The sequence below is a fragment of the Bemisia tabaci genome, chromosome 3 (assembly GCF_918797505.1).
Source record: "Bemisia tabaci chromosome 3, PGI_BMITA_v3".
NCBI lineage: Eukaryota > Metazoa > Arthropoda > Insecta > Hemiptera > Aleyrodidae > Bemisia > Bemisia tabaci.
Genome location: NC_092795.1, coordinates 30,427,431 through 30,441,265, shown reverse-complemented (window position 1 = coordinate 30,441,265; position 13,835 = coordinate 30,427,431). Strand labels below are relative to the sequence as shown.

The window sequence follows — 13,835 nt, the reverse complement described above, 5'->3', positions numbered from 1 at the left end:
TTCGAATCAGTGGTTTTGCTTTATTTTTCATTTTTTTTGTCTAAGATTGATTCATTCGAATGAAGGGCAATAAATGTTATTTTGGAACCATTGAAGTGAAAATTATTTAAATACGGTTCAAATGCGGCCATCAACCAAATACGAGTTCATCGTAAAAAAAATTATGCAAATTACGTTTTACTCTCAGATTTGTACTTATCAACATATTTGCTGTCGAAATCCAAGTACTTCTGAAGCCATTGTACAAACTTGTGAATTGTTCGGTCGAGGGTTAGTTTGTTATTGAACCAACTCTTCACAAAGTTTTACATCTCTTGTCAATATCTCATTTCTCATCATGCAGTTTCCATCCTTAAGAATGAACTAACTATCGCGATGAGCCAATTCTAATTTTAAAAAGAGCTGCGAGACTGAAGTGAAGATCTGGACTACAATGACGGATCATAAAAAATCTCAGAGTAGGGGGTTTGTCCTTGCCCTTGTCCTTGCCTTTTCAAGTGGGGCATTTGAACTGCAACGTGAGGGCAAGCGTTATCGTGGAGTAGATGCACACTTCACGTGGACAAACCTCCCAAACGGTATGCAGACAGTACGTCTACAGAAAAAAAGGGCTACCTTTTTTAGTCTACAGTCAAAACGTCTACATTAAAATGCCTACTGAAATTATGTCTACTGATAAATGTCTACGCTATTAAAATGTCTACGGTTTGTTTACCCACTTAGAAAATGTCAAAATATTTATGTTGGCCACTAAAAATATATAAAATATATTTATAAAAAAAAAATATATAAAATATTATATAAAATAGGTACACATGATATTTAGAGGGTCAATTATTCGCGAAATGTGACTCACAATTTTTACGCATCAGCTTCTGCAGCATCCACAGCCTCGTCCTGTCTTTGGGGATACACTTTCAAATGAGATTCTTATCAAACGACATAAATATGTACTTTGACATTTTTGGAGTGGGCAGTCAAACCAAAGACATTTTAATACCGCAGACATATTTTCCTATAGACACTATTTTAATAGGCATTTTCATGTAGACATTTTGACTGTAGACCAAAAAAGGTAGCCTTTTTTTTTTGTAGCCCTTTTTCTTTTAGACCTACTGTCCGTAAACCTCCCAGACGATTCGGGATTGCAAGTCGCAATTTTTTGAGAGCCTCAAGATAAAAATAATTGTCTTCAATGATACCGTGTAATGCAAACTTCACCAAAATTATCTCATTTTCACCGATGTGCGTTTCTTAACATATTTACCGTGTATACCTTTACTCAGAACCAGCATTATGATCGATGAATTTGGCGTACCTAACGAATAGCCTGCCTGTGGTCGAACTTTAAAAAACTAGGGATCAAATTAAAAATAGGAGAATATAAAATTCCAAAATATATTTGGTACGTCTTTATCCAGCGTTTACGGTTCGTAAGAAAAACTAAAGGGGACCTCTTTACCTGCTACGCTCGTTATCATTAAGAAACATGTAACTATAGGAAGAATTGCAAATATCGACGGCGTAAGTCCACCATCACATATCTCCTTCGTGGTGTCTGAAAATCTCCGTCTTTATGTTATTTTCTAAAAGGAGAACAAATTGACATAGCAATTGACACAATTGACATAACAATTGACACAACCTTCCTTGAAGTTTTTGAAGACTTGAGGCACTGGATGCGGAAAGGGCACTTCTCGATTGCAGTGTTTCAGAATCTCTGTTGCTAATTAATCCCTCGCCTTGGGGAAGAATTTAATGGGTGATTTTGCGAGAATTTTTTCCATAGAAAATTGCGGAATCATAAGGAATATTCAGTGAAATTTTTAGTGAAATGGATGCGTTCACTTTCCTTACAATGAATGAATTAGAGGAGAATCTGAAACACTGTAACCGAGAAGTGCCCTTTTCGCATCCAGTGCCTCAATTTTCTTCGCGCAGAGAAGAAAAATCACTGCAGTTGTAAAAAATTGCCGTTGAGTAGTTATCCGTTTAAAAAATATAGTATGACAGGAAGTCTGCGACGTCGCAAACCGATTTATGTGATTGCCGACTTACACCGTCGATATATTGATTAAATAATAATTATTAATTTGGTTTATTAATTGGTCACTGAATATTTTTCACGATTCTACAATGTCCCATAGCGTAAAATCACGCACGAGATTCTTCTCTAAGTGATAAATCAGCGACGGAGAATCTGAGACACCTCAACCGAGGAGTGCCTTTATTACGCCCAACGCATCGATGTGAGTCAGTAAAAATTTCAATGAAATGCATACATGCATTCACTCTCATAGAGTCATCGCTAAATAAGTTTACGCACTCCTAGATTGCGACAGAGAATCCTCTGACGTCACTTTTTCATGTGAAGTAAATGCAAGAAGCAAGCTGACAGATCTTCTGTCGCAATCTAAAGGGGCATAAACTTATTTTCCGTGGATTCTAATAATGAATTACTAGTGAAAATATTCCCTCAGAAGCAGCATTTTGATTGCTTGTATGCAAAACCACATATCTCCAATTGTAACGTCGCAGATCCCCTGTCATACTTTATTATTTTTCTCTGGAAAACTGTTCGACGGAATTTCTTAAAACTTCAAAATTGGAATGGAATTTTGAAACACCGCAGTGGATATACGCGGTTTTGCACCTTGGCTCCGATTTGGGGGCATGCGGCAGTATGATTTGATTTCGAGGGCATCCAAATCTTTACGTTAAAGGGGCGTGGGGAGGGGGAGGGGAGGGGGTTAGAATGAGAGTCCAAATCTCCGCACTCAATAGATAAATATGAATAGCTCTTCCCTGATTTGTATAAATGAAAATTGTCGTGCGTTGTACCTCGCGGACCATCTTGAAGCGAAGAGGCGTAAATTAGTTTTAATGGTGGGAGCCGCGTATTTAAATGAAACGCGAATTAATGACGGCACCTCATCGAGTTACTCCCCGCCGAGAGCCTGAAACGTGAGCTGCACGTTCATCGTTCAAGGTAAGCGGCAGTTGCACCCAACACTCGAGCAATCCGTCAACAATTATATTATTATATCCTGTCCGCAGTTCCTATACATTTTTTCTTCGAGCGAGCCCAAGGCCAGGTTGGCGCCTTCCTCCTGAGCTTGGTCTTGTGTTATCAGTCTCAAAAGTCTATCCGAAATTTTAATGCGGAAGTGCTGGTGCGTGTCTAGTGCAGACACATTTTGGAGAGCCAATGAAGAAAACCCTCTTTGTTTAATGTCACGGGTGCGGGAAGACTAAGTGTCGATGATTCACAGCAAAGGTTCGACAGAAACCTGAAAAGATCAGTTAAATTTTTTTCTTCTCCTTTTTTTAGGTGTGAAGACGGGTGAGTAATTTTTCACGTATAAATTTTATTTGCAAAACGGCGCTAAAAGTTAAAACTAAAATTGAAGATATTAATATTGAATAAAGGGAAAAATATTAAAATTAATTATAAACATGTCTAATTAAATAAAATGGGACATTAAACAACGTATAATCTCAGCCCTTATGTTTTGCGACTTGATATAAATTCTTTTTAGTGGAAAGGTGTTTATTCCCAGCAGTATTACTCGTAAATGTTTAAAACAAAATTCTCAGCGTAAAACAGTATTTCAACACTTTAAAGTATAACAATGCATAGCTGACATTTAGTTTTCGCACGTGAAAAGTGAGCTAACACTGTTGAGAAGCTTGTTTTTCCAAAAATAAGATGCAATTTCGCAATTAAACTGTGGGGCAGCATTGCCAACTGATACAAAAGCAACGTCCGAGTAAAGTTGCTTTAATGTAGCAAAAACTGAATAACCAAAAAAAATTGTACAGAAGTAAAAAGTTTAGGTACAATTAATTTCGGCTTAATAATTAAGGCCTTTGTGCCTTCGTGCAGATTTAGTTAAAACCAAAAAGAGGTATATTATTGATAATAATAAAAATGAATTAGTTTCTAACTAAAAACGAAAATTACTATGGTAAATTGTAAACTTTATTAAAAATTCTGAGCTCAACCGATCATTTGCAATGTAATCTACGGCTCAATGAAACACAAATATATAAGTAATCGCTTATAGTGATACGTCTAAATAAAATAACTAACCACTAACTACTTAACTCTTTTTTGGTAGCATCTTGTTTTAAAACATCGTTTATTTTCTGAGCAGCCGGGAAGATATTTTATAGCAAAATGTTTGCGATATCAACTTTGGTCCTCCTACTATGTGGGTACGCTACTGAGGGTTACAAGATCTTGATTTTTTTCCCGACGCCATCCTTCAGTCACCAGCAACCAGCAATGGTCCTCACCGAGGCGCTTATAAAAAGAGGTCACGAACTTTTCGTTGTCAGTCCGAATGTAGTTCCGGTAAGCATCTAATGTCCATCATGTAGCTAACGTTAGCAATTTTAGAGAAAAAATGGGATATAATGGGCAAAGAAGTGGAACTCCCGGTAAAAATTAAGGCAGACAGACGAGTCTTACCTGAGAATAAAGGGTTAAATTTTTATCCTCAAAGCCTAAAATCACATAAATGGTAAAGATATTTTATGAACAGAAAATCGACTTTATTACAATTATACCCTGGTAAAAATTGGCGAGAGGAGCTGCGTTTCAAAATACCATAGGAATTCTTAAAGCCGGCTAAAGAAGGCAAAAGAAAATCATATAGCTGGCTGTAGAAAGCGGAGCAAATCATATAGCCAGGCTATACGAATCGATAAAAAAGTATACAGCCGGGCTATAGTTCCTATCGCTGGGCTTTACACTTTATCGCCATCGGCTATGAAATGAAAGGCTCTAAGAAATTTTGTAGAAACTCGTGTGCTTTGGAAATCATTAAGTTTGATACGGAACCACCATAATATTTACAAAACACACATTATATTTTCCTTTAATTCATATTTTTTTTTCATGAATTAAAATGAGAATAATCCATACAGGATGTGCAAACATTTCAAAATCAAGTTGAAAAACGCTGACTCCGCGAGATTATACATATATTGGAGCCTAACACAGGGCGGAGCGGCGTGATGCTAGCGATAAGCGCGCACTAGCGCCTACAAACCTAACAGGGATACCTCACGCATTGCGCAATGCGTGAAGTATCCCTGTTAGGTTTGAAGGCGCTAATGCGCTTTTCGCGCAGGCTGCCCGTCCGCCGCGCCGCAGCGTGCTACGGCGCTTGAAGCAACTATTTCCCTCCAGAGGTATTGCACAGTATCATACAAAATTGAAGGCGCCCCAACATATACGGAATGGCATTCTCCAAAAGTACGGAGCTTTCCGCGCAAAATAAATCAAGATACTACGGCCCAAAAATAGGGCGGTAGTCCAAAAATTCACTAAGTCCTAGCATCCGTAATTAGTAACATTTAGCATACACTTTATCGCCTGGCTATTGCTTAATCGCCATCGGCTATAAAAGGCTAAAAGAAATTGTACAGTCGGCTACAGAAGCTATTGGAAATCTTACAGCCGGCTTTAGGTCTATGATATTTTGGAACACAGATTCTACTACCAATTTTTACCAGGGTTCCCATGCAGTCTTTCAATAGTTTTCAGATAGTTTCAGAGTTCACTTGTTCTGAACTCTGGACCTTTGAACTTCTTATGTTCCTACATGGTACTAAGCGTCACCAAACATTTAAACTCCTTCTTTTACGATCTGAATATTTGCTCCAGTGGCGAAGCGTGAATGATCGATTATCTATATCTCCCCATTGGAAGCTATAGTGAATAATCGATTATGAAGGTGTTTGTTGCGGACACACTGTTAATCGATTCCTTTCCATCGGTTTAAATGGCAGATCAATCGATAAATTGCAAAGCACGCCACGCCACTGATTCGCTCTCGACTTTGAATTTCTAACAGGAGAATGTGTATGGCCATTCAACGGCAAATAAATAGTCTAGACTCAAATATTTTCAAAATGTGTATCGGCATCTTTCTGATTTATTCGGTCCATGTTTCTAAGAATGCAGTTGACGACAAACTTCACTTTTGAAACAGGGGCTGGAGAATAATTACACCTTCGTGAATCTTTCTGACTCATACTGGTTGCTGCAACGAGAGGAGGGAAAAAATGAGGGAGGTATAAATTTGCAGAAACAATGGGACAAGTGGGAATTTTGGAAAGAAGCGCAGTCGTTTGCCAACATCCCAGTGCATCAATTCAAGATGAAAGAATTTCTGGACTTTCAAAGGTACGATATTTCACTCAAACTTAGGATTTGATAATTTAACATTGTATTTTATTCATATACGTTGTTTCCATAAAAAATAGTATAGCTTGTAATTCGGGTGTAAAATTACATCGTGCCGTATTTGTTATATAGCCACAGCAATTTTACATTATTTTAAATTTCGATGGCCGAAGTGCGAAACGACGTATTTCCGTTTGCGACATTGCAGACTTCCTATCATACTTTGCTGTCTCTTTGGAATTTAATCTTTTCTTGAAAAATTCCGTGAGTTTTCCTCTTTGTGAGCAGAATGTTTTTTGAAAAATTTCAGCCATAAGGTGGTCTTGTATTTCTTCGAAAAAAATGAAATTGGAGCGGAAATTTTGAAACACCGCGATGAAGATACGAGGTTTCGCACTCTCGCCATCGATGTGGTATGGCATATAAGGCATCTGTAAATAAATGTATTAGCAAAAAAACCATACCATGATACCTAATGATATGTGATAGAACCAGGCAAATAAAAGTTGTAAGAGGCTCGATACAGTTCTGTTTCAACAGAAACAGAGGCCATAAAGTTGTATTTTGTTTTATTAATTGATTCAGTTTTTTGTTTTAAAAAATACAACATGGAGATAATTAAGCAACGTCAAGTGTATATTATGGTTAATTCTCTTTAGTACCGTCCAAATGAAAGTTTAGAGTGAAATTTATTAGCGAAGCAAGATTTGTGGGCGACAAATGACACATGCATGTCCTCAAGTTGCAACACAGAGGCAATTATTTGGCCTTCTTTAAAAATTGAAGGCGAAGTAATAATTTACATAACCACCGGCCACCGAGATCTTTTCGTGTCAATTCTGCTTCCTCTAAAATTTTTGTCAAAAAACGCTTTAGTGCAAAATATGAACAATTATACAATTCGTAATAATAATAATAATTAATAATAATAATAATATAATAATAATATAATAACGACCAAGGCAATCAACACCTTCGCCATTCCTGCGTTAGCGTACTCATTTGGCGTTGTCCCATGGTCTGACACGGAGCTTGAGGGGCTTAATAGGAAAGTCAGAACCTTGATGACCAAGTGGAATAAGCATCACCCAAGAGCCGCGAAGGAGAGAATACACATCCCCCGCAAACAGGGGGGAAGAGGTATCCTTGATGTGAAGGAGGTCTGCCACAGCCAAGTCCGTAACCTGCGAAATTACTTCCTCAGTAGAAACGACAGCACTTTGCACGCTGCAGTAAATGCCATAGATAAATCCTACACGCCTTTGCGCCTCGCTTGTCACGATCTGAATGAAGAACAACCCTCAGACCCAGTTGCTGGCCAGTTGGAGGCATGGGCCTCCAAGCCGCTGCATGGACGCTTTTATCATTCAGTTGCGCAGGATCATGTTAGTGAAGAAAGTCTTTCTTGTGGTTATCGAAAGGGCAGCTGTATCCAGAAACGGAAGGATTTGTTCTCGCAATACAAGACCAAGTGATCAGTACCAGGAATTACAAGAGATATATACTGAAGGAGAAGATCGAGAGCGATAAGTGTAGGAAGTGTAATGCTGCATCCGAGACAATAGATCACATTACATCTGGTTGCGCATTGCTTGCAGGGAAGGAATATACCGAGCGGCATAACAACATGGCTAAAATTATACATCTAGCGCTGGCCAACGATCGAGAACTATGTGATACTGCTGAACCCTACTACAAATATTGCCCAGCCACGGTCCTGGAGAATCAGCGCTTCCGGCTCTGTTGGGATAACCCGATCCTAACCGATAAAACCATCATGGCAAACAGACCGGACATAGTGCTTGTTGATAAGCGAGATCGCACCGCTTACATCATTGATATTAGCATCCCTAATAATCATAACTTGGAGCTGAAGTATCAGGAAAAGATGGTAAAATATCTGCCCTTAGCTGCAGAAATGAAGCGATTATGGAACCTGAATATTGTTTGTATCAAGCCCCTGATAATGTCAGTAACGGGGATAGTTCCAAAAAGTTTAGTTCAACATCTTCGAGACCTCGGAATAAACAGTTACCTGCTTCATTCAATGCAGAAGTCCGTCGTTATAAGCACGTCAAGTATTGTCAGGTCGTTTCTTAATATCGAATAATTTTTTTGATTTCGCTTAAAATTTAATTTTTTTAATTTTTTTTTTTTTTTTTTTTTTTTTTTTTTTTTTTTTTTTTTTTTTTTTTTTTTTTTTTAAATTTTACTTTAAAATAACGTTTACCCTTTTTTTCAAGCAAGATAGTATGTGTTACTGACTTTGGCCTGTGGCCCGTCAGTAATACTTGTGCCGGAAGTGTTCCCTCTTCTGAGTTACAAAAAAAAAAAAAAAAAAAAAAAAAAAAAAAAAAAAAAAAAAAAAATAATAATAATAATAATAGGTAATCGCGATCCTGACAAATATCCAAATTTATAAAATCATTAAACTAGCGTCCTGTGATGTTTTATAGCTTTTTTATTATGAGAGCCCTTTTTTTTACAGGCGAGTCAAAGATGAAAACATCAAATTCGACGTCATCATAACTGAGGCGTTCTTTATGCCATTCACATGTGCCATGTCCAGATATCTGAATGGCGAGAACGGGAAACCAATCATTACGATGTCAACATTGTCCATAGATTATCTCAACGAGAATTTCCTCGGGAGTACGGTCCACTTATCGTACGTCCCATCGATTATGGATCCCTATACAGACCGCATGACACTCTGGCAGAAAATTGATAACTGGTAGGTATGTGCTTTTCAAATTTTTCAACGAAAGATTTAAGGACGCTGCGTTTGGAAACTTTCCCCCCAGATTTTTTGGCATACCTTGGACCAAAGAAATTTACATCCTGAATTTGGTTTAAGAACTACAGCTCGAAATAATAACTCTGAGGAGTTTGGGGTTGTAATTCTATAATAGGTCCAGATGCTCATTTCTTTATTTTTATTCTCCCCTCTCTTACGCATCAGAGCCAGGCCAAAGGGGGTGCACTTAGAAAACCATTTAAAAATTCACTGGAATTTATCAACATTGTTAATCAGAAATTCTTAGGCAATCCCACCCCCACCGTGGTGCTCCTGCAATACTAACCCTTAAAGGAATATTTTACTCAAACCTTTATACGTACTGGCTTAAAGATGGGTTTAAGCTGAAATCATTCTTTTTGTGGAACCAACTCAGGTCTGGAATAAATTGTGACCCGCAGTTTCCAAATTGATCGTAATATGGATCAAATCAGTTGATGACTTTTACTGTGTATTCCACATCAAAATTACACGCATTAATGCATAGGCATGCCATCACGAGTCCCTGCAAACGCACATGTCATTTCTAAAAGAATAAATAAATAAATACAATTTACAGTAAACATTGCTTCTTTCAGGTACTCGATCTATGTTATGCTCTCAACGTACAAAACGAACGCAGAACAGAGGGCTCGTGAATTTTTCTCCGAAAACTACGGTCCTGCGGCTACAGCTTTGATAGACGGTTGTTGGAGCAATGCAAGTTTAGCCATGCTCTCAACCAACATGCTGTACTACTACCCTCGACAGCTGGCACCCAATGTCATCGAGTTGGGCCCTATGCACATCCGCAACCCCGAGAAATTACCCCAGGTATAGAAGAGACCCCCATCAATTTGTTCGTGTTTAGAAGAGAGGATTCTGGTCCATTCAAACGTTCTTAAAATCACCTGTCTGCAGGAGTAAATAGACGAAAATAAGTCTTCTTTAAAAGATGACGCATGTAATGAGATAAATCTCCACCGTATAACTCTGACTAATTGATGCTGTCCAATCGCCGCATGAATATAGGTTGAACTTTCTGCGGTGGGGTGGTTCGATGTTCTCTATACTAGAGTCACGATGAAATAGATACGGGAGAGACTGAATGAGCAAGTTCTGCCCTAGAATAGTTTCCAGTAATAGAGCCGTGTATTAAGAGTCGTTTAAGATTTTGGACTTGTGAAAAATCATAAAATATCTTCAAACGTCGATATTATCGGAGAAATTTATCCTCAAAATAATGCATTTCTTTCTGAAATTACACTAAAAATACTGTAATGGACGTTATCTATATACCAGCACCTATTAATCTATTTGCTCACGTCAACCAGTGAAGAATAAAATGCGCACTTGTTACGTTGCATCAGACGCCATGACAAGAAAAACGACGTACGTAAAGACGCATTTTCTACTGAGTCATCGAAACAACATTCTCACATTGATACAACCCGATCACACGCGTTTCAGGTGTGGCACGGTGAGCGTAGAAGGAACGTTGCGCGCCTTCGAATTATTGTTTATGCAATACGGACAACTGCGAAGCAGGAAGAGGTCCATCTAAAAGGTGCTAATGGTATGACAATTGAAACTTGTCAAATTCGTTCGTTTGCCAAAACTGAGATACCAACAGAAAGAGCTTTGATTTTATTTTTGTAGTTTTTCGGTGTTCTAGACATATTCCTCCCATATAATATGACTAAATTTCCCAAAAGCGTCCTAAAAGCGATTAAAACATTAGTGGAATTTTTCATTTACTGCAATCAACATTAATTTTTAGTTTGTACAGCTATTTTCTTCTATGAAGGTCACACATTTTTCTCCTTCTATTTTTAATGTCAAATGTTCTTGGGGGATACATAGATAATGTAATTTTCTCCTGTCTGAATCTCATTAAATATGCACAAATCTTTCCAGAATTTGCAAGAATGGCTAGACGGAGCAGCAGACGGGGTAATATACTTTAGTCTCGGGAGCAACATGAAGAGTAAATCCTTACCCCTGGACGTACGATCAAACCTCCTTCGAGTTTTTAAAGATCTACCCTCTGGTTACAGAGTGTTATGGAAATGGGAGTTGGACGGAAAGATTCCTGGACAGTCGGACAATATACTCGCTCAGAAGTGGCTTCCACAACAAAGTGTTTTAGGTACGTAGCTGACAGTGGAGAGTCTTAAAACTTGGCAAAATTTGTTTTTCCTGCATTTTAATATATGGGGAACAATTGATTCCTTATCAGGAACCGAGATTTATAATGGATTTAAGTGGCGGGGAAGCAGTGCCGCCAACTTCAACGAGAGGCTTTTATACATTTATTTTTTTTATCGCAAACACTCAAAAGTGTCCTCTCAGCTATAAATTGTGAGGATAGTTATTTGTTTGGAGGGGAGGAGAAAAAGTATGACTTTGAAAATTCCCATAAATCTATCAATTTCAATCACAATTATTGATTAAAAATTAAATTCACCAGCACTGAAAATAACCATCACCCCTCATAAAATAACGCAACCGCAGGTATTAAAATGATGTTTTATGGGTGAGTAAAATCGTTTTTATTTGCACGTTGATTCGCAAGAAGACATAATTTCTAGCTGTTTCCATAACTTTGATATGTGATGAAAAATTGGAAGATGGTATAGCGGTCCTCCGGGCTGTCTACAAATGTTCCTCGGCGGAAAGAATTATCCTATTTGAAAATACTTAAATATTCAATCATGTAGTAGTTGCTTTTTAAATGCACTAGGGTGCTCTGCGACACCAAACCGCCGCTGGATTCTTTCAAGATAGAGATCCTCTGGAAGCTACCATCTCCATATCTTTTTTTTTCAAACTATCTATTCACATTTCAGCTGAGCACCCTCTATATGACGTCTACCAGGAAGGACCCATTCCAAAACCTTTTTTGGCAATATACGACCGTTCAATTTTTAATTGATCTTGAGATTTTGTTAAAAACCAAGTAATTTATTTCTCATCCTTTTTAGTGATCCATTACACTAACATGGTATTCAACCGATAATATGGTATGGTACGTTGATTTTATGCTACATCAAGGTGTATATTGGATAATAATTTTTCAAGTGTTTTGATCATGGGTAAAATGTTTGCAGCGCACCCGAAAGTGAAGGTATTCGTGACGCAAGGCGGACTGCAGAGTTTTCAGGAGGCTGTTCACTACGGTGTGCCCACTGTGGGGGTACCCTACTTCGCCGACCAAGAATCGATCGTAGCGAAAATGGTTGATGCAGGGATCGGAGCAAGGCTCCGACCACAAGAGCTGGGCTCCTTCGAAAAGGTCAAAAGCGTCTTTGAGGAAGTTCTCTTCACGAAAAGGTACGAAGAATATGTTTGAAATTTTGAAAGGAAGTCCATTTACGACATTTATACCTCAAGGATACTTATCGCTCAAACCTATATTTCAGACGAACCTCTCCTCTTTGCAAAACTTTCATTTTCGGCAGAAACTAAGTCTGTGTGACAAAAGCAGGCAGAACGTGTGGTAAGTGCTCAATCAGCACTACAATCCTGCCATGCTAAGGAAGAACGCTATAAAAGCCTTTGGACGTTGCCAATTTTACTGTGATAAAATGCAAATTTTTTGAGACAATTTTCGGGAACTTTTCTCCCAATCTTACAAAAAATCTTATTCGTAATTTAATCTGTAATATCTAAATCTAAAAAACTACAGTTTTTTTAAATCTAATCATTTCTATAAAGCTATTTTTTTCTAAATTTAATTCTAAAATATTGATTCTTGTCATAGTCAAAATCTACGAATATTTCCTCTTAGAATTTTCAGTTACAGCTAAAAAATCGGACCCTCTTTCTATTTGAAATATTCGTAGATTAATCGTCCATGGGGGAAAAAACTAAAAAAATTCTATCTTAAGGCTACTTAACTGATGACACAGTGATACTGTTAGGTAAAGAGAACCGGTATCCTCGTTGCATCCACCATTAATATGGCCAATGCCTCCAGAATTCTATTGATGATTGTCGTACTCATATTACAGTATCAAAACCGAAGTTCCTTCTTATATTTTATTTGATCCTGGCATTAATGACAAGGAGCCCGATCCGGGTACTTTTCTCCCCATGGACGGTCACAAATAGATTTAATCGCGTAAGAAGCAATTCTAAAATACATTCATCGATGTCTGCCTGATATTATTTTTGCTTTGGTTTGTTTGTTTAGTTATGCAGCGAACATGACGCGTCACTCGTTGATCTCGCGGGATTTCACGCCGCACTCGGTGGAACGCGGCGTGTTCTGGGTGGAGCACGTGGCCCGCCACGGAGGGGCAGCCCACCTGAGACCATCAACGGCCGACGCAACCGTCTTCGAGTACCTTTGTCTCGATATTCTCTCCGTCATCCTGGCTGTCGGCCTCGTCGTTGCTGTCGTCGGTATTTCAGTCCTCAGGCGTTTAGTTTCAGCTATAGCGCAATCCTCCAGCACGAAAATTAAAAAGTCTTAAGCCCTAATTACTGTGTTGAGTCTTTTCCTACCTGCCAGCAGTACCCAACGGTCATAGGCGGATCCAAAAAAGGGGGTAGGGGGAGTGCGCCCCGAAAAAAAGGCGGAAGCAAAAGGGAAGAAATAAGGAAGGGACGGAGGAAAGAGCACGGAGAAAAAAACTTCGAGCGTGGAACCCGAAGTTGAGGTCATATGGATCTCTGAAGTTTTCGGATTACGCACCCGAAAACTTGAAGTCCAGCTGCTGAAGTTTAGACACCTGAAGTACTTTTTATGTACCCGAGTTATTCAGATGTGTGACCCGAACCCTTCGGTATATACCGAAGTACTTCAGATGTCTGACCCGAACTTCGGCAGCTGGACCTCAAGGATGCGTGATCCGGAAA

General features: G+C 38.6%; 1 protein-coding gene across 2 annotated transcripts; it reads left to right on the top strand.

Annotated features, from left to right (window-relative positions):
- Window positions 1–2,869: 2,869 nt before the first annotated feature.
- Window positions 2,870–13,457, top strand: LOC109029739 (UDP-glycosyltransferase UGT4). 2 transcript variants are annotated; one of them, XM_019040334.2, is made up of 8 exons: window positions 2,870–2,989; window positions 4,158–4,357; window positions 6,003–6,196; window positions 8,685–8,930; window positions 9,572–9,806; window positions 10,890–11,121; window positions 12,083–12,305; window positions 13,168–13,457. In XM_019040334.2, exons 2-8 carry the CDS (start codon window positions 4,181–4,183, stop codon window positions 13,448–13,450), a joined length of 1,590 nt encoding a protein of 529 aa, XP_018895879.2. In that variant the 5' UTR covers window positions 2,870–2,989; window positions 4,158–4,180; the 3' UTR covers window positions 13,451–13,457. The 2 variants fall into 2 exon arrangements, with proteins under 2 accessions (XP_018895879.2, XP_018895878.2); XM_019040333.2 differs by lacking the exon at window positions 2,870–2,989 and adding an exon at window positions 3,020–3,343.
- The last annotated feature ends 378 nt before the right edge of the window (window positions 13,458–13,835 follow it).

Coding starts and splice junctions, on each gene's coding strand:
- LOC109029739 (XM_019040334.2), top strand. CDS start 4,181: ATGTTTGCGATATCAACTTTGGTCCTCCTACTATGTGGGTACGCTACT. Junction 9,807..10,889: donor ACCCCGAGAAATTACCCCAG/GTATAGAAGAGA, acceptor AAATCTTTCCAG/AATTTGCAAGAATGGCTAGA. Junction 11,122..12,082: donor TCCACAACAAAGTGTTTTAG/GTACGTAGCTGA, acceptor AAATGTTTGCAG/CGCACCCGAAAGTGAAGGTA.